The sequence below is a fragment of the Euleptes europaea genome, chromosome 3, assembly GCF_029931775.1.
Source record: "Euleptes europaea isolate rEulEur1 chromosome 3, rEulEur1.hap1, whole genome shotgun sequence".
Classification (NCBI taxonomy): Eukaryota; Metazoa; Chordata; class Lepidosauria; order Squamata; family Sphaerodactylidae; genus Euleptes; species Euleptes europaea.
Window position 1 is genome coordinate 108099278 of NC_079314.1, and position 24012 is coordinate 108123289.

At 46.4% G+C, this 24012-nt stretch overlaps 1 protein-coding gene across 6 annotated transcripts in view; it reads left to right on the top strand.

The window, feature by feature from the left end:
* The first annotated feature begins 6943 nt into the window (after window positions 1–6943).
* CALD1 (caldesmon 1) overlaps window positions 6944–24012 on the top strand; it is a 107332-nt gene continuing 90263 nt past the window's right edge. For 3 of the 6 annotated variants that reach the window (XM_056847398.1, XM_056847399.1, XM_056847401.1), the window contains exons 1-2: window positions 6946–7273; window positions 8084–8197. In XM_056847398.1, the coding sequence (XP_056703376.1) occupies window positions 8127–8197 (71 nt within the window). In that variant the 5' untranslated portion in view covers window positions 6946–7273; window positions 8084–8126. Of the gene's footprint in view, window positions 7274–8083; window positions 8198–24012 lie in introns of all 6 variants that reach the window. The other 3 variants (XM_056847400.1, XM_056847402.1, XM_056847403.1) reach the window with 3 other exon arrangements.

The window sequence follows — 24012 nt, forward strand, 5'->3', positions numbered from 1 at the left end:
AATGCGGGCATCCTTTTCTTGCGGTGGACTGGACAATTGTGAATCACGTTGGGTTTGATATCAGTGAATGGACTTTTGAGAGACATATATTGTGGATAGCATATTTTGTGTGTTTATGTGGAACCTTGTAACCTGCAGCATTGCCCATTTTATTGTGAAATTTGTGCAGTCCTTTTAGATCCCTTTCTCTCAAATCATGTAGATCAAGCTGATGATAGTAAGATCAAATTGTTGTTATCCTCCTGAGATTCTGAGACTATTGAATCTGTGGCTAAATTTTTTGATGAAATTGTTAAGAGGCAGAGGTTAAATGATGTTTAGAGGGTTCGTTTTATTTGATCGACTGCTTGATGGTATGCCAATAAAGGTATTGAAATTGAAATTTGTAACTTGCGGCATATATGTGACAGTTGTATATTAGTAGGAATAGAACACTATTTGATAGGTTTGCTGTTTGGCCATAAGGGCTGTTTCATTTGTATAACCACCTGGAGGTTGGCAACCTTAGACTGGGCCCACCACATGATCTGGCTGTGGCTGCATGGACAGTTCTAAGAGAGAGTGCTTTAAGGTGGAGGCTGAAGAACCCAACTGGCACAAGGGAGTGTGCTCTAACCACCACAGCACAAAGGGATTATCTGCTTGAATGAGAAGTGCTACCTGTGAGCTGGGGAATTGTATGTTGTTTATGCATGGGGTCCTTTCACTCATGTTCCTCCCCTGTCTGAATCAGTTGTTCCTTGGAGTTACGCATGAGTTTTCCGTCCATTAGAGAGGACCTCGCGCCCAGCCCTCGCAATGTCCGGGTCTGCTCACTCCTCTGTTAACCCGATTCTTCCATCTTCCCTGAGCCTGGTGAAATCCCCATGCATAAGGCAAAGCGCGGGACACACAAGCTTGGTTTCCCTCACAGCCAATTTCAAAGCAGCATTTAAAGGGGTGGGGACTTGATTTGAGCTTGGAGACTTCTGGGGCATAGATTCCCAACAGGAAAGTGTGGGTCCAGCGAGCAACGAACCTTAAGTAATACTCCCATGCATAAACGACAGTAGATCTTATCTAGGACCACCAGATTCAAAGAAGCACAGGACTCTTGGACCTTTAATAGTTGTTCACAAAGGGGTATTTCAGCAGCCTCAGCCACTCTCTTCCTGCAGGCACTTCATGGTTAGCTGTAACAGCCAGTTTTTCAGCTGCTGCATATTATTAAGCGTAATCTCAAGCTAGAATAGGGCTGGGAGAGAAGACAGCATGGTATATACGTAGCCCAATCTCATCAGATCTTGGAAGCTAAGCAGGCTCAGCCTACTTAGTATTTGGATGGGAGACCACCAAGGAATACCAGGGTTGCTGTGCAGAGGAAGGCATTGGCAAACCACCTCTGTTAGTCTCTTGCCTTGAAAACCCCAAAAGGGGTTGCCATAAGTCAGCTGTGACTTGATGGCACTTTACACACAAACACACACAGAACAGGGCTGGCAGGTTGCAGTTTAAAGACCTTATCGTGTAGACGTGTACTGTTGCATGGCAACCACAGGCACCACGTGTACTAATGCAGTTGCCAGTGTCACGCCTGCAGCCCCAATATCCTTTCTCAGCTCCCTCTGTGGGGCAGAATCAAACTCTTCAGCAAACTGGGGAGAAGGGGGTTGAGGGGAGACACAGTGGAGGTCTATAAAATTATGCCTGGTATGGAGAGAGTGGGCAGGGAGAAGCTTTTCTCCTTCTCTCATAATAATAGAGTGCGGGGTCATCTGCTGAAGCTGGAGGGTGAGAAATTCAAAACAGGTAAAAGGAAGCATTTCTTCACACAACGCATGGTTAAATTGTGGAACTCCCTGCCCCAGGATGTGGTGATGGCTGCCAACTTGGAAGGCTCTAAGAGGGGAGTGGGCATGTTCATGAAAAGGTAAGGTAAAGGTCCCCTGGGCAAGCACCGGGTCATTCCTGACCCATGGGGTGACGTCACATCCCGACGTTTCCAAGGCAGACTTTGTTTGCGGGGTGGTTTGCCAGTGCCTTCCCCAGTCATCTTCCCTTTACTCCCAGCAAGCTGGGTCCTCATTTCACCGACCTCGGAAGGATGGAAGGCTGAGTCAACCTTGAACCTGCTACCTGAAACCAACTTCCGTTGGGATTGAATTCAGGTCGTGAGCAGAGCTTTTGACTGCAGTACTGCAGCTTAACACTCTGCGCCACGGGGCTCCTAATGTTCATGAAGGAGAGGGCTATTAATGGTTACTAGTAAAAATGGATACTAGTCATGATGCATACCTATTCTCTCCAGGATCAGAGGAGCATGCCTATTATCTTAGGTGCTGTGGAACACAGGCAGGATAACGCTACTGCAGTCGTCTTGTTAGTGGCTTCCTAGAGGCACCTGGTTGGCCACTGTGTGAACAGACTGCTGGACTTGATGGGCCTTGGTCTGATCCAGCATGGCCTTTCTTATGTTCTAAGAGAGAGCAATGTGATCCAAGAAGCAATGGGTGAGAATCTCTCTGGAGGCAACCTCTTATAAGAACATAAGAAAGGCCAACAGCTCTCAGCTCTTGTAAGACTCGCGCCTGCATAAAACAAGTCAAAACTGCAGCCAATATCTCTTTCATTCCCAAACGTTTCTGAACAGATTTTTATATGAAACAGATTTGTTTTCCTTTATGACCGACTAAGAATCTCTAATTCTTCTAGATATTGCAGGAGAATGCTTGACATAGTTGTAGACGGAGGGTGCCAGTTTAAACAACTTGTGTTCGAGTAAGGATTGCTTCTCGTTTGTTCCACTTTTCAAAAGCCGAGAGACGGAGAGAAATTGGAAAGCTCTTCTTTCTTCCCAGGGGTTGCTTGCTTGTGGTCCAGTGGATGCCATAATGTACACGCAATTGAAGCTAAGCATTCTATATTCACAAAGGGTAGTGTTTGGAACGAACCACTCCACTATCTAGAAGAGGCGTATGTATAAGGCTAGCAAAGAATCAGTCTTACCCCAATTTCATGTTTCCAACGGTTGGACCTGACCATGTAGCTAAGCAACCTTAGGATGTATCTGCAGCAACTTGTACTGCAATCCTGGACATCTGCCACAATTGCAGCTGATCTCTAAATGACTGTTCCCCTGGAGGAAATGGCTGCTTTGGAGGGTGAACTTCATGGCTAGGGTTGCCAGGTCCCTCTTTGCCACTGGTGGGAAGTTTTTTTTTTGAGTGACAGAGTCCAATTGCCAACATGACCATTTTCTCCAGGGGAACTGATCTCTTATCAGCTGGAGATCAGTTGTAATAGCAGGAGATCTCCAGCTAGTACCTGGCAACCCTAGTGCCAGGAAAGGTGTCAGTGGGCGACATGGCACCCATGGGCACCACAATGGGAACCCTGGCTCTGTAGATTATTTAGCATGTGCATCAATCCAACTCCGCTGCCCCAAACCTAATGTTAGAGCTTTAATCCAGCAACATACTTAATTACTGTGTTGTGTGTTCTATGAATGCCACAGAAGCCGGATGAACTGCTCTGAAAAGTTCCATCCCAAATGGCAATTTGTGCTTTCATGTATAATCAAGGAAGATCAAGATGGGAGTCTGGACAGTCAACACTGGATATGCCATTTGTGTATTCTTGCCACCCACATGACAATGTTGCGATATATTAATAGCATGGGAAGGGGAAAATTGTTGATTAAAAGATGGGCATTGTTTAGAGTTTTCCTTCCGCTTTGAAGGCAATCGTCCCTCTTTCAGTTTTACATCAGCATCAGGGACAATAACATTACTGTACAGTGTTCAAATTTGAAGAAAGCTAATAAAAATCCCCACTCTGCCAACTCACGGGGGGGGGGGCACCTTGGAACAGCCACGCTCTCTTAGGCTACCAGATCTCAAAGGATTGTTATGAGGATAAAACAGAGAGAGAGAGCTATGTTCCCCACATGGTTTCCTGGGGAAAAGTCTAGGATACAAAACTATTATATAAAGAAGGTTAATAACATTATTGGCACAAAATAAACAATTATTCACTGTACTCTAACGAATGGGCCCTGCTCCTGCATCTTCAGCCTGGTATAACTACACCTGAGTGTCTCTTGAACCCGCAGTGGTCTATTTCAGGCATGAGTTATTCGTCATTTCGAGAAGCGTGCTGGCTTCAGAAGTTACAGCTTTGAATGTTTTCGTGCAAGATTGGGTGCAAACAACTGACAATACAAATTGCAAGCTAAAGAAGGCTATACGAAACGTGGATATATCCAGAATCCATGTTCTTGCTCTTGCTGGGTTCCTACCCTTGATGGGTTCTGCTGGATTCTGCTTACCTTGATGCATCTTGCTCTTGCTGGGTTCCGTACCCTCGATGGGCTTGCTGGATTCCTTTTACCTTGCTGCGTTCTTCTTCTGGACTCTTTAAGTCAGGGGTGGGGAACCTTTTTCCAGCCAAGGGCCATTTGCACATTTATAACATCATTCGGGGGCCATACCAGGTATAGATCTCCCGGTGGGGGGGAGAGGCTAGGGTTGCCAGGTCTCCGGCCACCACCTGGAGGTTGGCAACTCCAGGGGAGGCTACGCAGGGAAGGCCTGGAGGGCGCCCCCGCTCCCCCCCCAGGTGGGAGGGCAGCCAGTGGTGGGCCCAAGCAAACGAGGTGCCAGGGAGGCGCAGCCCGCAGTCGATCAGCAAGGGAGGAAGGAAGGAAAACAGAGAAAGAGGAAAAGGGATAGAGGGAGAAAGAAATGGAAAGAGGGGGAGAAAGAAATGGACGGAGGGAGACAGACAAAGAGGGAGAGAGAAAAGCCTTCCCCCCTCACACACACACACCCCGGCCCCACGCGACCTGCCCCCAGGATCCATACCTTCCCACCCCCAGAGTCAACAAAAGGCCCCCCAAAGCCCGATCAGCTCCTGCGCGCATGCTCTGCCGCCAGGAGCCGCGGGCCTCTTTCCCCCCTCCCTCTCGCTGCTCAACAGCCGACAGGCAGCAAGAGGGGCTTACAGCGTGCCCCGGTGTTCCTGCATGCTGCAGCTATAGGGGGCAGCCTTGGGGGAAGCGTCCCTCCCCCTCCTCTCGCCGACCAGCAGCCGTCAGTCAGCGAGAGGAGGTCCAAAGGGTGCCACAGAGCCCCTGCAAGCCTTGGCCCCAGGAATACCCTCAGGGGGCCACCCTGTGCTGTGCCTCCACGGTGGGACCCCGGAGCTCCCGAGGGCCACAAAAAATGTCCTCGGTGGCCGCATATGGCCCCCGGGCCTGAGGTTCCCCATCCCTGCTTTAAGTGGTATAGACACTACTTACTTTGCCGCATGCAGTGTTTGGACTTCTTTTTGTGGTGTTGACACATTGTAGTTCTGTATATTATATACTGTGGTAGTGACACATTGTAGTTTTATATTCAGTATACTGGTTTGTATTTGGTGTATATTTGTAATTTGCTTGCACTGTGTTCTTGTCTATGTTGGCTAATTAGTGTTCTTATTAGAGTTTAGTAGATTGTAGTCTATGGACAGTGTTTGTGCATTGTATAGTGGCTCTATATTAACTATCAAATAACAACTATATTATCCCTGGAGGTCAGTTATACTTCTCGGAAATCTTCAGGCCGCACCTGGAGATTGGCATCCCTATTTTGGATAATATGATTTTTCAATTTCTTGTTCTGAGGATCAGTCCTTGGGCCTTTGCCGTTGTGACAAAGCAATTCCTTAAACTTCTCCTAGTTGAAGTTCATGGGAAAGATTGCAGAGAGGTTGACAGAGGCAAGCTGGGAGCAAGAGCTTTTCTGAAGGCCATGCTTAGCGGGGGGAAACTGATTGGGAAGGGGAACCCAAACGTGCAACTGAGAGCCAGTTAGGGTTGCCAGGTCCCTCTTTGCCACTGGTGGGAGGTTTTTGGGGCAGAGCCTGAGGAGGGTGGGGTTTGCGGAGGGGAGGGACTTCAATGCCATAGATAGGGTTGCCAACCTGGAGATCTCCTGCTGTTACAACTGATCTCCAGCTGATATAGCTCAGTTCACCTGGAGAAAATGGCCGCTTTGGCAATTGGACTCTATGGCATTGAAGTCCTTCCCCTCCCCAAACCCTGCCCTCCTCAAGCTTCGTACCGAGCAGGGACCTGGCAACCCTAGCTAGTTCAGATAATGCTTTTCACAGGGCTTACCCATAACTGTTTGTGTGAGTGCTCTGTGGAAAGGAGCATAGGAACTCCTGGCGTCTCGGCTCTTCCATATATCCGAAGCTGCCTCGCACTGAGTCTAGGTCATCAGCTCAACGTCATCTACTCTGACTGGCAGAAGCTCTCCAGGATCTCTGCAGAGGATTCACGGAGGATAGGTCTATCATTGGCTACTAGCCATGGTGACTAAAGGGAACCTCCATGTTCAGAGGCAGTCAACCTCTGAATCCCAGTCCTTGGAGGCAACATCAGGGAAAGGCCTTGGCCTCTATGCCCCGTTGTTGGACCTCCAGAGGAATTGGTTGGCAACTGTAGGGCAAGATGCTGGACTAGATGGACCACTGGTCCGATCCAGCAGGGCTCTTCTTATGTTCTTATGAGGGTCTTTCCCAGCCTACCTGCTGGACTGTTAACTCCTCCGCAATAAGAAAAGCTTGGGGGGATGGATCGGACACAATTGTTCCTCCCCCCCTTCCCTTTTCTGCTCTAGAGTCAGCCGCTCCTTGGCTGTGCACAAATATTAAGGAACACCAAGGGAGGTGTTCTGCCTCCCTCTTCATCCCACCGAGCCATAAATGTGCGAGCAAAACCCTATTAAACATCGCTATGGGGGAAAAAAAAAACCTGGACAACTCGAACCAAGTCCCGGGTCCAAGTTTGCTTTGGTCTCTTTAAAATTGGGCAAAGAGACGCCGGTTCGGAACACGGTGCCTTTTCCCTTGCTGCGAAACGCCTGCACTTGGACTGCGGAGTTGGAAATTTTTGAAGGAGGAGGGAGGGAGAAATAAAAGCACCCTGAGTGCAGCGTCTAGGCTAGAATTCCAGAGGAAGTTGAGGGCCTCCAGCTCTGCACAGGAAGCAATCTTGGAGTGGGCCTTAAATGCCAGATTCCAGGCAGAGTTTAACTAACCACTGACAGCTCTGTAAACAAAGCCCGGGACAAAAAGAGAACAGCTTTCCCTTTTCTGGTAGTCATTTTTTTAGTTTGGGGGCCTGCAGGAGCATTCTCCTATATTTGTCTCGATGGGATATATAAACCCAAGGCGGAAAGAGGTTTGCATATGAAGGGACTATAAAAAGGGGAGCAAATATTTTATGGAGTGAATCATCGGGACGAAGGTAGGTAACGGATTAAATTGCGGATATGAAGCTACCAACCTCCCCCACCCCCCCAATACCCCTTTGGCTTGGCTTTGTGGAACCGGATTGAAAACAGAATCCCCTTTTGCTCAATGATGTTTTAAAACTCCCCAGTTATTCCCCCCCTTTCTTTCCTCTCTCTTACCTCCACTCCACCTTTATTCTTTCCAAAATGCCTCTTTTTATCTGTGTTATTAGCGAGGTAAAATATCTTTCCAGTCCCGAAAGCATTTTGCCTGGAGAAAGTTATATTAAAACAAGAAAATGCAAATCCTGCTGATTGTTTTTTTTTGCTGCGCATGCAAAAAAAAGGCCTGTTCTGTGAATTTGTATCCCAGTTCTTGTAACCAAATTAACGTTAACAAATATGTCTTGTTCATATTCCTTAGAGCCAAAGTGTGATGAATGACTATGCACACACTGTTTTGCTAATAGGAATGCAATGTTAGTGGAAATTCAATAATAGTTTTTTCAAAAACCTCAACTATGTGGCTAACAAACATCATATGGTACAATAAGATGTGTCATTTTTTGCCTATTGAGCTGCATTCCAAAATGGGCTGTATTTACTACACTAGGCATTTAATGGAACTTCTTTATTTCAGCAACTTTGGGGAGTCAAGCATATTGTGATTGGGGTGAATGAATGTGAAGGAGATTAGAACCTGGAGCTGAATATCCAAGTCAAAAGGAAACGTTAATTTTGGCCCAGTTAATTAAAGGCATCCTTTAACCTGCCTGTTTTGTTCTAAATGGTTTCTTTCTTTCCTTTTCCCCCTCCGTTTAAAGTTCTGCCTGTTTGGGAGGTTTTATCAGCGCTTGAACACGAGCCATGGACGACTTTGAACGTCGCAGAGAGCTCAGGAGGCAGAAACGAGAGGAGATGCGCCTGGAAGCAGAGAGGTGAGTAATTTTATTTGGAAATCCTGTCTGCGGTTTGATTTTGTTTTTTTAAATTAGGATTGTCTTTGAGACTTCCTCTGGGTTAAATATATGGAGAAGAGCTGCAGTTGAACAGACCTTGCTGCCCAGATGTTGACAAAATCCATAATCGGCAATACAGTGAGGGAAAAAAAGTATTTGATCCCCTGCTGAATTTGCCTGTTTGTCCTCTGATGAAGAAATGACCAGTCCATAATTTTAATGGTAGGTTTATTGTAGCTCACCAAGCTGCTTGGCAATAGTCTTGTAGCCCAGTCCAGCCTTGTGCAGGTCTACAATCTTGTCCCTGACATCCTTGGACAGCTCTTTGGTCTTGGTCATGGTGGCTAGTTTGGAATCTGATGGATTGATTGCTTCTGTCGACAGCAGAAACCTAACCCTAACCCTAACCCTAATCTGGCTGGTTGATAGGAAATCAAATACTTATTTCACTCATTATAATGCACATCAATCTCTGACTTTTGTCTTCTGGGTTTCTGGGGTTTTTCCTGTTGTTATTCTGTCTCTCATAGCTACAATAACCCTACCATTAAAATTATGGACTGGTCATTTCTTTGTCAGAGGGCAAACGGGCAAATTCAGCAGGGGATCAAATACTTTTTTCCCTCACTGTATATGTCGTGACCTATAATGAACTCAACACTGGCATGACAACTAGGCTTTTCTGCCATCCATTGTGTCTTGGGGAGGTGGGGGAGGGAATTACTGAACTGAAGGAGAAGACAGTTATGAACCCTGTTGGGGTGTTTATACGCCTTTATTAGAAGGGAATGAAAGAAGCTGGTAATAGCCATGTTTAAAATGTCTAATTACTGTCATGTAGGAGCAATTGTGCTTGAGAGCCTAAGATGAAATTACAGGGTGTTTGAGCTGAAGCTGGTTGAGAACGTTTTTAATGTGTCCTAACAGTATATTACGGAACAGTAAATACCAGCACTTATTATTAGTGGATAGAATTTCTAATTTCAGTACAGCCTTTCAGGCTAAGTCCAAAGGAATGAATTTCTGCTCGTTTGCTTTCGTATGACATCAGTGGAAAGGAAAGCAAAATCTGACTCTATAATATTTACACCGGGGATATTCAGTTGAAGGCCTTGGGGCCTAATCTACCCCGATCTGGCTCCCAGCAAAGTCTGTAATCCCAGGGGTGCCTGGTGGACTATTAATGCATCTCAGTCACTTTCCTCTGAGCTGACATACAGGCCAGGAGCTCTTGATAATTCTCTCCCCCCCCATGTGAACAGATAACAAAGGTTTCACTGGATTTCTATACCTCTAGTGTCTGACGCCCAAACTAGATGCTATGTCTGGCGTGAGTCAGGTCGGAGTTCACCTGACTTGACTCTGACTTTTGCACATCCAGATGTGATGTTGGGAAGCTGAAGTTCCCAAGCTTACCAGGGCCTGATTCCGTTCGGGTCTGTGGAATGGGGAGCCGAAGTTCCCAAGCTCACCAGGGCCTGATTCAGTTCAGGTCTGTGGAATGGGGAGCCGAAGTTCCCAAGCTCACCAGGGCCTGATTCAGTTCGGGTCTGTGGAATGGGGAGCCGAAGTTCCCAAGCTCACCAGGGCCTGATTCAGTTCGGGTCTGTGGAATGGGGAGCCGAAGTTCCCAAGCTCACCAGGGCCTGATTCAGTTCGGGTCTGTGGAATGGGGAGCCGAAGTTCCCAAGCTCACCAGGGCCTGATTCAGTTCGGGTCTGTAAATGGGGGAGGAGGCGGCTCAGCCTTCCTCCCGTGATATTTTCCCAAGGCAAATGGCCTTGGAGTCCTGCAGCACTAACTTCTTCCTCGTGCACAGCAGGCCCATGTTCTTATTTTTATGACACATTCTGCTTCCTGGTATCAGGTTTTCCCTCCAGTGTGTAGATTTTCCAGCATTATTTATGCATCAATTGCGTTTAAACTGGCATTAAAGAAGCAAATGATTCCAGAACACTGGTAACGGGAAAGGCTGGAACGCAGAAAGGTTTGCCAAGACAATAAACAAAAATCAAAAGAGACGAATAAGGTCATGTTTGTACATACCTTCTCCTGCTATTGAATGCAGCTCGGTACATAAGACCAGCTTTGCTGAGCCACAAACTATGGTATGATATCATCTCTCAAAAGGACGATTCCAGTTAGACATTCGATGCGGGGCTTGGATGGAGTGACCCCTTTTGGTTTTTCTGCATGTGAGTGGAGGTGGGGGAAGGAGTGTATGAGCCAGAGGATCCCCATTTCAACCACTACTTCTGGTCATTAATGCAGGGTCGATTCTGCTCCTCGCTCAATGCTGGTTTTTTAAATCCAACCTTTAAAATTACTATTCATGAGCCCGATGCAAGAGGAGAAAATCAAACTAATTCCACCCTCCACTCGCCTGCTCCTTCGTTCCTTCGTTTGCATAGCCATTAGCAATAGTCATTTGCATAGCTAAGCCAAGGCTGGGATTCTGCATGCTTCCTTCAGTGAATGCTTTGATGCGGGGTGGAGCAAATACGTAAGGTCATGTTAAAGGGGCTCTTAAGAAATGCGAAGCAGGTATGCGCCGGCTTTGCAGTGACTTCTGGAATGACGGTTCAGCATGAAGAAATCAAAAAAGTATTCAGGGCACTTCACCCTGGAATGCGCTGCTAATTACCAAGCATAAACGGCCTCTGTCTCTCAAGGGATATTTTCTACAGTGTGCCAGCAGAACCCTGTGCCTTAGGTTAGGTTGAGAAGGAGTGGCTTGCCCAGGGTCACGGTTCAGATGGGATGGCAGATGATCAGATAGATCGGTGACTCCCAAACGTTTCGGGCCATCGCCTCCTTGGTTCCACAAACTCAACCCCAGTGCCCCTTACCCTATCCTATAAAAAACATTATTCAAAATAGGGGTTTGCATGACTCACTAAAGAGGATAATAACAAAAAAAATCAAAACAGTAACAATTAAATTTCACATCTATTCAAAATCAAATTAAAACTTTTTAGTTGAAATTTATTCAACAAAATGGATGAACTTGATCCAGTGGTAACAGCTTTTCAACATCTGGAAAAAATTTTGGATAGTTTCCACCAAATTTGCCAGCATGGTGCCATAGCTTGACCTATTGTAAATTAGTGAACAACACAGTTGAAGGGACCCACCTCTAGTGCCTCCCTGCTGCCCTCTTGCCTCTTAGTGCCCCCCTAGGTAATACCACCACCCTGCAGGGGGTGGTACTGCCCACTTTGGGAACCACTGAGATGGATCTTCACAGCATTTTAGAATTCTAACACACCATGGTGGTCACAGCCACAAAATGGCTGCCACAAAATGCCTGCTGCAGGAGTTGGAGACAGCCACAAAACGGCTGCCATGGTTTACCTTCAGTCACACAGTGAAAATCCTTGTGCTGTGGTGACAGGTGCTAGGGCTGTTGATTCGGTAAAAACCAAACCGAAAAAATACCGAATAAATGCAAATTTGGGTTTGGTGGTGGTGGGGTTCGGGTTTACCAAGTCCGCAAAGTCCGGGTGGCCATTGGAGGTTTTATGACTGTGCAGATATTTTAAAACACTGCTTTAGCAGCACCTGTTAGGGCTGTTGAAATTTTTTTTGGGTAAAATTCGGGTTTGGGTTTATTGGCCATTTCCCCCCCTGGGAAAACCCGAATGCCAAATTTCCTATACCGGTAAAGGTAGGAATTCGGCTTTAAATTCAGGTTTCCTGAAAAATCCGGCCATTTAAACCCTATGGGGGCTTTCCGTGGCTTTCTGCGGCTCCTGGGGGGCGTTTTTGCAGGTAGAGGTCCCAAATTTTCAGGGTAGCTAGAAGGGACTCTCCTTGCAAGAACCCCAATGTTTGGTAAGGTTTGGGTCAGGGGGTTCGGAGTTATGGGGTCTGGAAGTGGTCACTCCCATCCTCCTCCATTGAAAAGCATTGGCAAAGTGGCTGTGTTCAGAATCTTTAGTGTGATCTTTACAATGTATCTCAATGGAGAAGCTGGGCTTTAAACGGTGGGAAAGTTCGCCCTAGGCCTCCATAGAGACACAATGTAAACCAGTTTGATTCTTCCTTAAGTAGTAGAGAAAATTGGCATATAAAAACCAACTCTTCTTCATTTTCATCTACTTCTTTGTCTTCTTCTTCTTCTTCTTCTTCTTCTTCTTCTTCTTCTTCTTACTACAAGCTGGAACCTGTTCATTCACCTGTCCTTCCACTTGCTTTTTACAGGGAAGAAGGGGTATGTTTGTTTCTCCCTCCCAATGCTGTATGGGAGACTTTGGAAGCAGTAGGAGATTTGGGTCCAGAGAATGTATTCATCAAGCCATGCAGTCCTCCTGGCCTGCTCTCCACCCTTCATAACAGAGTCCTGGGGAGCGGGTATACCTAACTGGGATCAGAGGAAATGTTTTTTCTTGTAGTCCTATTTAATGCTGCCTCAGTAGAATTCTTGTTTTTTTTTTGCTTCAGAGGGAGCAGAGATCCTAAACATAATATCTTGGATTAGGAAGGGGGATAAGAATTAGGATAGAGGGTAATTTAACGTAATCTCACCCCTACGCACACACATACCACAACTGGTTTAATCTGAGAATTTGTTCCTTACCCATCTTTTTCATCCCTCCTTTTAAAATGATGTTCAACTGTCCTCAACATTTCCCATGGCTTCTAGAGAATGATGAGGATTTTAGGGTTCTCCTCTTTTTAAAAATGTTCAGGCTAATTTTCCCCCTGCACTCTGGAAAATCCCTAGGGTTGCCAGCTTTGGGTTCAGAATTACCTGGACATTTTGGGGGTAGAGCCCGAGGAGGGCAGGGTTTCGGGAGGGGAGGGACTTCAATGGGGTATAATGCCATAGAGTCAACTTTCCAAAGTGGCCTGGAGGCCAGTTGTAATAGTGGGAGATCTCCAGCCACCGCCTGGAGGCTAGCAACCCTACAAATCCCACAAGTATGCAACACCCCTTCCCTTACCTGGGGATAGCACCTTTCTGCTACCCTGTGGGTTGGCATGGGATTATCAAGGATCGTTAAGAGGAGGGAGAACCCCTACCACCACCAAATGATTCTAGTGGTCTAATGCAGCCCTGCTCAGGCCTCAGTTTCCCATCTGTTAAATAACATTCTAGGTCAGAGGCTTAGAAATGCGAACCATTTCCTCGACTCCAGAGTGACGGACTTTGCTCAGCCTTCCATGAATACATTCATGAAGAAGCCAAGCGTGAAGGTTTAGGCCTGAAACAGCATATTTGGGGAAATGTATATGTTCTAGCCGTCAGCTGATTGAAGATTGATTAGTTGTGGTATTGCAACTAATTAAGCACTAGTATAAAAACCACAGAATTTCCACATTTTAATACACGCTAGGGATTTTCAGAAATTCTGTACTGTTCGTGTCTGGCTTAGATTATGTTAATGCAGCAGAAATTGGGGCCATGATTACTGACATTTAAAATTCTTCAGCACGTGTGTGACTAATATCCAAGATGGCTGCAATTGTAAATACACGTTGTCATCTTTGATTTGGTACTGGTTGCTTAGAACTGTCAGAATGGAGCTTGATCTCCAGGCTCATGATTTTCCTCCGGCTTTCTCAGCTCACAATCTCAGTATCATTCCTGAGCTGAGTTTAACGCATCCTTGATAGTTATCTCTGGAATATTTCGGTTATTTCCACCAATAAGACTACCAGGCCAAAGAATGGCTTAGAACAACTTCAACAGAAAGTCCTATGAGGAAAGGCTGAAGGAGCTGGGTATGTTTAGCCTGCAGAGGAGAAGATTGAGAGGAGATATGATAACCATCTTCAAGTACTTGAAAGGCTGTCATATAGAGGAGGGTGCCGAATTGTTTTCTGTTGCCCCAGAATGTCGGACCAGAACCAATGGCTTGAAATTAAATCAAAAGAGTTTCCGTGTAGACATTAAGAATAATTTTCTAACAGTTAGAGCGGTTCCTCAGTGGAACAGGCTTCCTTGGGAGGTGGTAAGCGCTCCTTCCCAGGAGGGTTTTAAGCAGAGGCTAGATGGCCATCTGTCAGCAATGCTGATTCTATGACCTTAAGCAGGTGATGAGAGGAAGGGCATCTTGGCCATCTTCTGGGCATGGAGTAGGGGTCACTGGGGGTTTGTGGGGGAGGTAGTTGTGAATTTCCTGCATTGTACAGGGGGTTGGATTACATGGCCCTGGTGGTCCCTTCCAACTCTTTGATTCTATGAACAACTAAAACATCTTGTACCATAGTGTTAGCCTTGTTTTAGCATCTGGCTGAAGTCATTTGTCAGGGAAACTCTCAAGCTACTGGTTCCCTATTAAATATAAGGGAATGTCTCAAAATTATAAATTCTGTCGCTCTGGCCACCATTTTGTCGAAGGGGTGAATTGTGATAATTGTGCTGTCACTGATCCTCAGAAATAGAAATGAGCATTGTAGGCAGCCACGTTGGTCTTTTAGACTAACATACCTGCCTCCGATTTTCGGCAAGGAGCCTTGGAGTATACATCTCAGGCTATAAGGTTAGGGTTGCCAACCTCCAGGTGGCACCTGGAGATCTCCTGCTATCCCAGTTGATCTCCAGACAAACAAGATCAGTTCCCCTGGAGAAAATGGCTGCTATGGAGGGTGGATTCCATGCCATTATATCCTGCTGAGGTCCTGCAGCTCCCCAAACCCCACCTTCCCTAGGCTCCACCCCCAAAATCTCCAGGTATTTCCCAACCCTCAGTTGGCAACCCTAATCAAGGTCTATATTGTCTATTTTAACTGGAAGCAGCTCTCCATGGTTTCAAGTCGAGATATTCTTGCTTCATCTAATGCGACCCTTTTTACTGGAGGTGCCAAGGATTGAACCTGGGACCTTTGGAGTGCAAAGCAAGTGTCCTATGACCGAGCCGTGGCTTCTCCCATCTATAAAATGGGAGCAAGAATGGTCATGAGCCTTGCAGTGTTATTAAGATGATAAGGACCAGTGATAAAGACCGAAAAACATCATTGACCGTAAAGAAGCCGTGAAAAGCCCCGAGACTAATTCTGTACTGTTTTATCAATTCGGAGGGAGATCTAAACAAGAGAGCAGCTCGGAATGAAATGTCTGTCGAGAGCCCCCTCGGGGCATACGCAAACCACAGAACTGAGCAGCTAAAAGATTTATTTTCCATGCTACAGCTGAAGACTCCCAATGCTGCTGTTATAGCCGAAAAGGCATTTTCATTAAAGGACCTGGTTGTTTATGAGTTTAATTCTCATCCACTGATTTACAACAGTGATGTAAAGAGACCCTTAAGAGAGTGTAAGTAGTACAACTATTTAAGAAAATATTTACACTCACTTAAAAGCTACTTATTAAAGCGGTTTCCCTTTAGGCTAAAAACTCCAAGAGACCAGGGAGATGGTGACGATGTGTGGTGTTTTTGTGTCTTTTTGCGACGATTTGGCCTCCCCGCGCTTCCCAATGATGCTGAATTTTCTCATAGTTCTGATGTTCCCTTTTAAATTCTTCAAATAGCTCAGATTCAGTTGATGAGATGCATATTTGGTGTGCTGTATCTTTTTTCTGATAAAAAGCTCATCTAAGTTCCCTTGTTTTGGACTGTCAGGGCACATAAAATGCCTTGAAACTGATTTTTTAAAATGAAATACAGTATTTAGACTGTTGCAGACATTTTTAAATTGTACAAAATCCTTCAAACGTTGCCAATACCTGCACAAAATGCACATATAAGTATATTGTGTCCCTCTTCGCCACCGGTGGGAGGTTTTTGGGCGGAGCCTGATGAGGGTGAGGTTTGGGTAGGGGAGGGACTTCAATGCCATAGTGTCCAATTGCCAAAGTGGCCATTTTCTCCAGGCGAACTGATCCCTATCGGCTGGAGATCAGTTGTAATCAGTTGTACCTCCAGTACCAAAAGTGGTATGTCTCTTTAAACCTGTTGCTGCGGATCACAGGCAGGATTATACTGATGCAGTCTTCCTGTTCATGAGCTTCCTAGAGGGAGGAGGAGGAGGAGGAGGAAGAAGAAGAGTTGGTTTTTATATGCTGACTTTCTCTACCACTTAAGGGAGAAGCAAACCGGCTTACAATCACCTTCTCTTCCCCTCCCCACAACAGACACCCTGAGAGGTAGGTGGGGCTGAGAGAGCTGTGACTAGCCCAAGATCACCCAGCTGGCTTCATGTGTAGGAGCGGAGAGTAGTAGATTAGCTACTACTCATGTGGAGGAGTTGGGAATCAAACCCAGTTCTCCAGATCAGAGTCCACTGCTCCAAACCACCGCTCTTAAACCACTGCACCACGCTGGCTCCCTGTGAACACATTGCTGGACTAGATGGGCCTGTGGTCTGATCCATTGTGGCTCTTCTTATGTTCTTATGTTCAGTCGGGGGTTGGGGAGTTTCCCTAAGCTTGGCCCTTGTAGACTGCCTCAGGGTCTGCGCAAGATCCCTAGTGCCTTAAAAAACAGTACTTGGACTGGGGGGTGGGAGTTTTCTGCACATACTCCATGTGAGCCCTGCTTTATGTCCAGGAAATGGGCAAACTGTGGAGAATGTTGATTGATGCATAACTTGCATGCCTTTCCAGTAGGGGAAAAATTCAGGTCAAATGTGGAGAAATGTGGAGATTTCAACAGGAAAATTTAAATCCATGAAAATATGGAAAAGAGCTGCCTTCGTCTGCCACTTGGGGTATTAGGGCCAGCCCCGTCCTAGGTAAATGCTCATTGGGCTTGGCTGATCTTGTCTGACATCTGTTTTCACGATAGATCCTGTTTTCTGTTCCGTCAAGCTGTAAGCGTAAACACTCTGGCTGAGCCGCTGCTCTCGGTTTTATCTTGGAAACCTCGGAGAAAGCAGCACAGGTTTCGTGCACGCAGCCGGGGGCTGGGTTTGGCATGTGGGCTTTTAAGGTGAAGCGTGGTGTAAATGTTGTGGTGTCCTGAATCCTCCTGCAGATGGTTCTGTTTGCAAACATAGGTGTGAACGGCCGAGGATGCAATGACGTGCCAAATCAAAATGTTCCTCAAGGAATCTCCATTTCTGTAAGCAAAGAGGCACTTCTATAAACAGAGCTGGCTTTGTTGTCTCAGCTGCTTCTTAAAACCTTAGTGACTAGTAACTAGAGGGATTTGGGGCAATTCTGATTGTTTGGATGCTGATATCCTCTACTGGGGCCATGGGATGTCCTCCAGTGGGGACCCACAAAGGGTACAGTCTCCTTGTGCATGCATGCTTACAATCTTCTCTTGGAGGAGTGAAGTGTGACTTTGGTCTTTTAGGCATGGGCACTTACTTTCTCTGCCAGTCTGACTTGGTTTTTCATTGGGGTTATGCATGAGTTTTCTGCCCCTTAGAGATGACCTAGTTTTCCGCCCCTTAGAGATGGCTAGATGGCCATCTGTCAGCAATGCTGATTCTATGACCTTAGGCAGATCCTGAGAGGGAGGGCATCTTGGCCATCTTCTGGGCATGGAGTAGGGGTCACTGGGTGTGTGTGGGGGCATGTAGTGGGGGTCACTGGGAGTGTGTGGGGGAGGTAGTTGTGAATTTCCTGCATTGTGCAGGGGGTTGGACTGGATGACCCTGGTGGTCCCTTCCAACTCTATGATTCTATGAAAAACCAACATCTTGAAACCGACATTTTAGCAGCATTCCACAAATACGGACCACAGTAAGACTGCCACACAGACAGAATGTTATGGGTCCAGCCAAGTTTCATCCTCTTGGAGAGTGGCCAAAATTAAACAATACAAAACCAGAAAGGAACAAAATCCCAGTTGATCCATTCTTCCAGCTGGCATGCATGAATCTGTTGTCATAGCTCAGCCTTAGCTCTAAGACGACACGTGGAGGCGATTACACTACAAATGCATGCGGGGGTGTTACCAAATTTTGTGACAACTCTGGTTTGATTCAGATGGTCAGGTTTCTTTTTGTGGTTCCTCCACACTCTCAAACAAAACAGCCGCCTTCCTTCTTCCCAACCATATCAGCGAAATTCAACAGAAACAACGGTGTTAAAATTGATGCCTGTTCTTGGGTTGGCTGAATATAAATGGTGTGTACTGTAAAAATGGCAGTAAAAATGTCCTTAAAAGAAACAAACGGAAATGAGAAATTTGTCACAGAAAATAGGAGGGATGACTGTGCAGTCAGTTCTTGACTGTGCAATTCATACGCCTTGACCTGGATGGCCCAGGCTAGCCTGATCTTGTCAGATTTCAGAAGCTAAGCGGGGTCAGCCCTGGTTAGTATTTGGGTGGGAGACCACCAACGAATACCAGGGTTTCTGTGCAGAGGAAGGCACTGGCAAACCACCTCTGTTAGTCTCTTGCCATGAAAACCCCAAAAGGGGTTGCCATAAGTCGGCTGCGACTTGAAGGCACTTTACACACACACAATTCATACATCCCTACTATATATGTTTTATATACACTTTATATTGTGTTCAGTTTAGGAAGGATGCCAATAGACTGGAAGAAGTCCAGGGTAGGGCAATAAAGCTGGTGATGGGATTGGAGACCGTGTCCTTTGAGGAGAGGCTAAAGTAGCTGGGAATCTCTGTTGGAGAGGAGATACTTGGAAGGTGATAGAATTGCCACCTTCCAATACCTAAAGGGTTTCGAGACCCGTGAACACGTTTTTTTTATACTGCCTTCTCCATCATGAGTTAAGATCTAAGACTATTCAAGAAACTCTAAGAAATAATACAGGGCTACCTGATAAAATCTGTTTCCAACGACTACTGGAAGATAGTAACACACAAACTTTGAGATGTGTGGCCAAATTTTGTGCTGCTATATATAAGGCCCGAAAGGATGTAATGTACAAATAGGTACAATTTGATAGATAAACGTTTTAGAAGCTAGCTTGCTTACCTTTTTAGATATGGGATTTTATTGATATATTTTATTTTGTGGACTTTTCGATTGACTGATATTGTTTTATTACAAATTTAATAGATGTGTTCTATTTTTGGTCAAATGACCGTAAAATAAAGATTGATTGACCTACAGGGATGCCATGTGAAGGATGAGGCAGATATTGTTTCAGTCGTGCTGGATGGCAGGACTCAGACTAATGGTCATAAACTTGCTGGGAATGAGGATGGAATATACATGTGAGGATATAAATTAATAAACTATAGCAAAGGAGGCGATGGGCACTTTCACACAGCCCAAATAATGCACTTTCAATCCACTTTCACTGCACCTTAACAATTGTTTGCAAGTGGATTTTGTATATACATGATGAGTTATCTTGGGGATGGGACCCAAGTCTAAACATGAAATTCATTTATGCTTTATATATGTTTTATATATACTTTATACACATAGCCTGAATGTAATTTTAAACAATATTTTTAATAATTTTGTGTAAATTGAATGATCAGAAAGTAAGCTGGTGTGCTGCTGCGGGCCTGTGAGTAACATCTGCATGCCGGCTCAAAAAGTCTGGTTTTCTGGTCAGTCTGGATATCACTGTCCAGATAAGGGATACTCAGCCTGTATGGATTGGATACCTACTTGTCAGGGATATTATAGTCGTAGTTCTAGTGTTGACATGGGGTTGGACTAGATGACCCTGGGAGTCCCTTTCAATTCTGAGATTAAAGAAATCTTCCCTCCTCCCTCTGATGTCTTGCTGCATAGACTGAGCTATGACTGCAAATTCACCAATGACAAGCATGGATCTGCTGGAATTTTCAAACTCAAATTGAGTCATCCCTCAGGCACCACCTGTAGATCCGCTGCCACCTGAAGGGGAAATGAAGGACACCAGAATCCACACCTGGTTAGCTTCAAAACAGGCAAGAAACTCTGTGCATGTTCAGAGGCACTCAGGATTTAGGAGCCTAGCAGTGCATTCCTAAAAGGGATGCCTGCGCCGGGGCTTAGGAGGCAAATTAGTGGCAGTGCCGAAACCTCAGCCCGGCGCCAAAAACCCGTGCAACCCTCATAGGGTAAAAGCTGGTGTATCTTTACAAAAATAAAAAGGGGCGTTCCCGAGCTGAAAGTGCTCGGGAGGCCGACTAACGTCGGACCCATCCAGTGGCCGGCGCCGTCACACCCCGGGAACGCCTCCCGGGGTGCTGGAACACGTCCTGGCTCGCTATCGCAGCCTGTGCCGGCGGCCGGAGGCTGGCGGGAGGAAGCGGCGGTCGGTGAGCGGCGCCCAGCCCTGCACGCTGATGCTGGGGTCACTCACGCCGGCGTGCACCTTCCGGGCGCCGGTGGTGTGAGCGCCTGTGCCAGCGGAGGCCGTAGTCGGCCTTCTAAGGGCTTTGGGACCATTTTTCAGGAATGGGCTGTAAATCTCTGCAAACAAAAAGCAGTCCAACCCTATAACTTGAGTGGCATCATAGTGGATAAGATTTCAACTTACATAGGCAGGTTAAACATGGGATATATTAAATGAAAATGAATAATGAACAATGAATGGGAGATGGCTCAGGAGGCTGCTGCAATGTCACAGAGGGCCCTAGGGTGATCTCCCATTTGTTGGATGGAGTAGAGTCTGGAGAAAGGAGTTGAATATCACTCGTGTTCCTGCAAACCACCACCACCACCCGCGCACCTGGCTCCTTTGTCATCCTACCAGCACCACTAATGCTTAAAGAAATGTGACAGAGGTATTTTATGCATGGGAGTTTTACCTGGGGTTCGAGGCTCTCTTGATCCACACTTTTCTGTTACGAATCCTAAAAATGCTATGCATGTTGTTGTTTGCTCTGGAGAAAGGCCTGGGGTTTCCAGAGTACTGTAGAATCATCAGCAAAAATCTGGAAGTGTCTGAGTCCCCACCCCTTGAAAACGCTGCTTTGTAATTGGCTGTAGTGCTTACTGTGAGAAAAATGTCACAACCACCACCACCCCAACCCCCCTCTCCCGCACTTTGGCTTATGCATGGAAATGGGGATGATTTGACCTGAGCTGAACTCAGAGGAAATCGAAGAATCACATTACAACAGGATCGGGAAGACTCGGACATTGCACGGGCTGGGCGCGAGGTCATAGAATCATAGAGTTGGAAGGGACCACCAGGGTCATCTAGTCCAACCCCCTGCACAATGCAGGAAATTCACAACTACCTCCCCCCACACACCCCCAGTGACCCCCACTACATGCCCAGAAGATGGCCAAGATGCGTTCCCTCTCATCATCTGCTTAAGGTCATAGAATCAGCATTGCTGACAGATGGCCATCTAACCTCTTCTTAAAAACCTCCTGGGAAGGAGAGCTCATCACCTCCCGAGGAAGCCTGTTCCACCGAGGAACCGCTCTAACTGTTAGAAAATTCTTCCTAACGTCTAGATGGAAACCCTTTTGATTTAATTTCAAGCCGTTGGTTCTGGTCCGACCTTCTGGGGCAACAGAAAACAACTCGGCACCCTCCTCCATGTGACAGCCCTTCAAGTACTTGTAACCCAACTAATCGTCGCTAGCAAGTTAATGGGCAGGAGGCTTGCCTTCGTCTCTGGAAAGTTCATTTGTAGCCCGATCGTGATATGACAGCTTCTTCTGGTCTCTGTTAGTGAGAACATTCCAAGGATTCTCCTGCTGGACTGCTACTTCAATGTCTTAATAAGGCAACGGCGTTTAGCCATAAAATGCACCAAGTGTTGCCTTTTCCAAACACTGCATGTGCATGGATTCCATTTATGGCGTGGCTGTGCTAACTCGGTATTCCATTGAAGGTCAGCAGTGCCGGTAATGGAGTACCTCTCGCTGGAGCCACTCTCGCAGTTCCTTCTGTTTGCCGATGCAGCAGAGAGAGGCTGCTTTGATTTGCCTTTGGGTAGAGGGATAGGGGGAGGGAGAAAGATATAAACGAGACACAGTGCAAATTGTGAGGCCACTACTTCAGGCTGTCGGACTGGACATTGCAAACTGCGACCCTGGATCTTTTTAGTAGTAGGCTGGTGCTGTTTGGCTCCTCTAGTACAGTGGTCTCCAACCTTTTCTGTATGGTCATCCACAAGTCCAAATTTATTTATATGGTTACCCATCCAGGGATAGCCCAAGGTTTATGGGTATGAGCCCTATGGCGCAGAGTGGTAAGCTGCAGTACTGCAGTCCAAGCTCTGCTCACGACCTGCGTTCGATCCCAACGGAAATCGGTTTCAGGTAGCCGGCTCAAGGTCGACTCAGCCTTCCATCCTTCCGAGGTCGGTAAAATGAGTACCCATCTTGCTGGGGGTAAAGGGAAGACAACTGGGGAAGGCATTGGCAAACCACCCCGTAAACAAAATGTCTGCCTAGTAAACTTCAGGATGTGACATCACCCCATGGGTCAGGAATGACCCGGTGCTTGCACAGGGGACCTTTACCTTTTAGGCAAGCTAGTGGTATAGTGCCAGCGTGGTGTATTGGTTAAGAGCGGAGGTTTGGAACGGTGGAGTCTGATCTGGAGAACCTGGTTTGATTCCCAACTCCTCCACATGAGCGCCGGAGGCTAATCTGGTGAACTGAATTTGTTTTCCCGCTCCTACACACGAAGCCAGCTGGGTGACCTTGGGCAAGTCACATTCTCTCAGCCCCACCCACCTCACAGGGTGTCTGTTGTGGGGAGGGGAAGGGAATTGTAAGCCGGTTTGAGTCTCCCTTAAAGGGTAGAGAAAGTCGGCATATAAAAACCAACTCTTCTTCTTCTACTTCTTGGGGATGCTCCCAGATGTTGTGGGTTAGTGTTTCCCAAATCAAGTTAATCAGCACTAAGAGCAAATCTAACCACTGGAGGTACCGAAGAGGCCATATTTCCTCTGAGATGAATTAGTTCAATTTATTTATGTAAGATTTACAGCTAGCCCATTTCCTTACCTCATTCATCCTCAGCCCTGTGAACTAGGTCACTATGCTTCTCTCTCTCTCTTTGTAATGGGGAATTGAGATCCAGAGGTAGAGAGTTGCAGGAAACCACCTAGGAAGCCTGTAGCTAGAGGGAACTTTGGGTAGAAGAATAAAGTCAATTGAATATGCTTGCATTTCTTCTTGCTTTGATCAGGTGGAGGGTGTATGGATAGTGGGAAAAACTCCCTCCCCTAATCCCAAGAAAAAGAAAAAAGCACCACAATGCCATAACTATTTTCACATTTTCAAGGCATATACAAATTCTGTCAATGTCTATCCTCAACTTGCAGCATCATTGGGCCAATGCCATTGGGAAGTTGTGATTAAGTGCATTTACTCGTGAGTAAGTCCCATGGAGAACCCCGTGGCACAGAGTGGTAAGCTGCAGTACTGCAGTCAAAAACTCTGCTCACGACCTGAGTTTGATCCCGACGGAAGTCGGTTTCAGGTAGCCGGCTCAAGGTTACTCAGCCTTCCATCCTTCCAAGATTGGTAAAATGAGTACCCAGCTTATTGGAGGTAAAGGGAAGATGACTGGGGAAGGCACTGGCAAACCACCTCGTAAACAAAGTCTGCCTTGGAAACGTCGGGATGTGATGTCACCCCATGAGTCAGGAATGACCCGGAGCTTGCACAGGGGACCTTTACTTTACCTTAAGTCCTATGGAACTTAGTGAGCCTTCTCAACGTATGTGCATAGGATGGTCTGCAGGTTTCCATGGCCAGTGGCAAGCAAGAGTCAAATCAGCTCTCTGCCTGGCTTCCATTCACTTCTCAAGCCAAATCAAGTGTCCATTTTATAGTACCAGTTTTAGTAGGAAGAGAAGACCTCAAGCCTGTTATTGGCATTTTCTTTGGAAGGAGCTGTGGCTCAGGAGCCTCTGCTTTGCTGGTGGAAGGTCCTAGGTTCAATCCCCTGGCATCTCCCATGAAAAAGGACCAGGCAGTAGGTGATGTGAAAGACCTCTGCCTGAGACC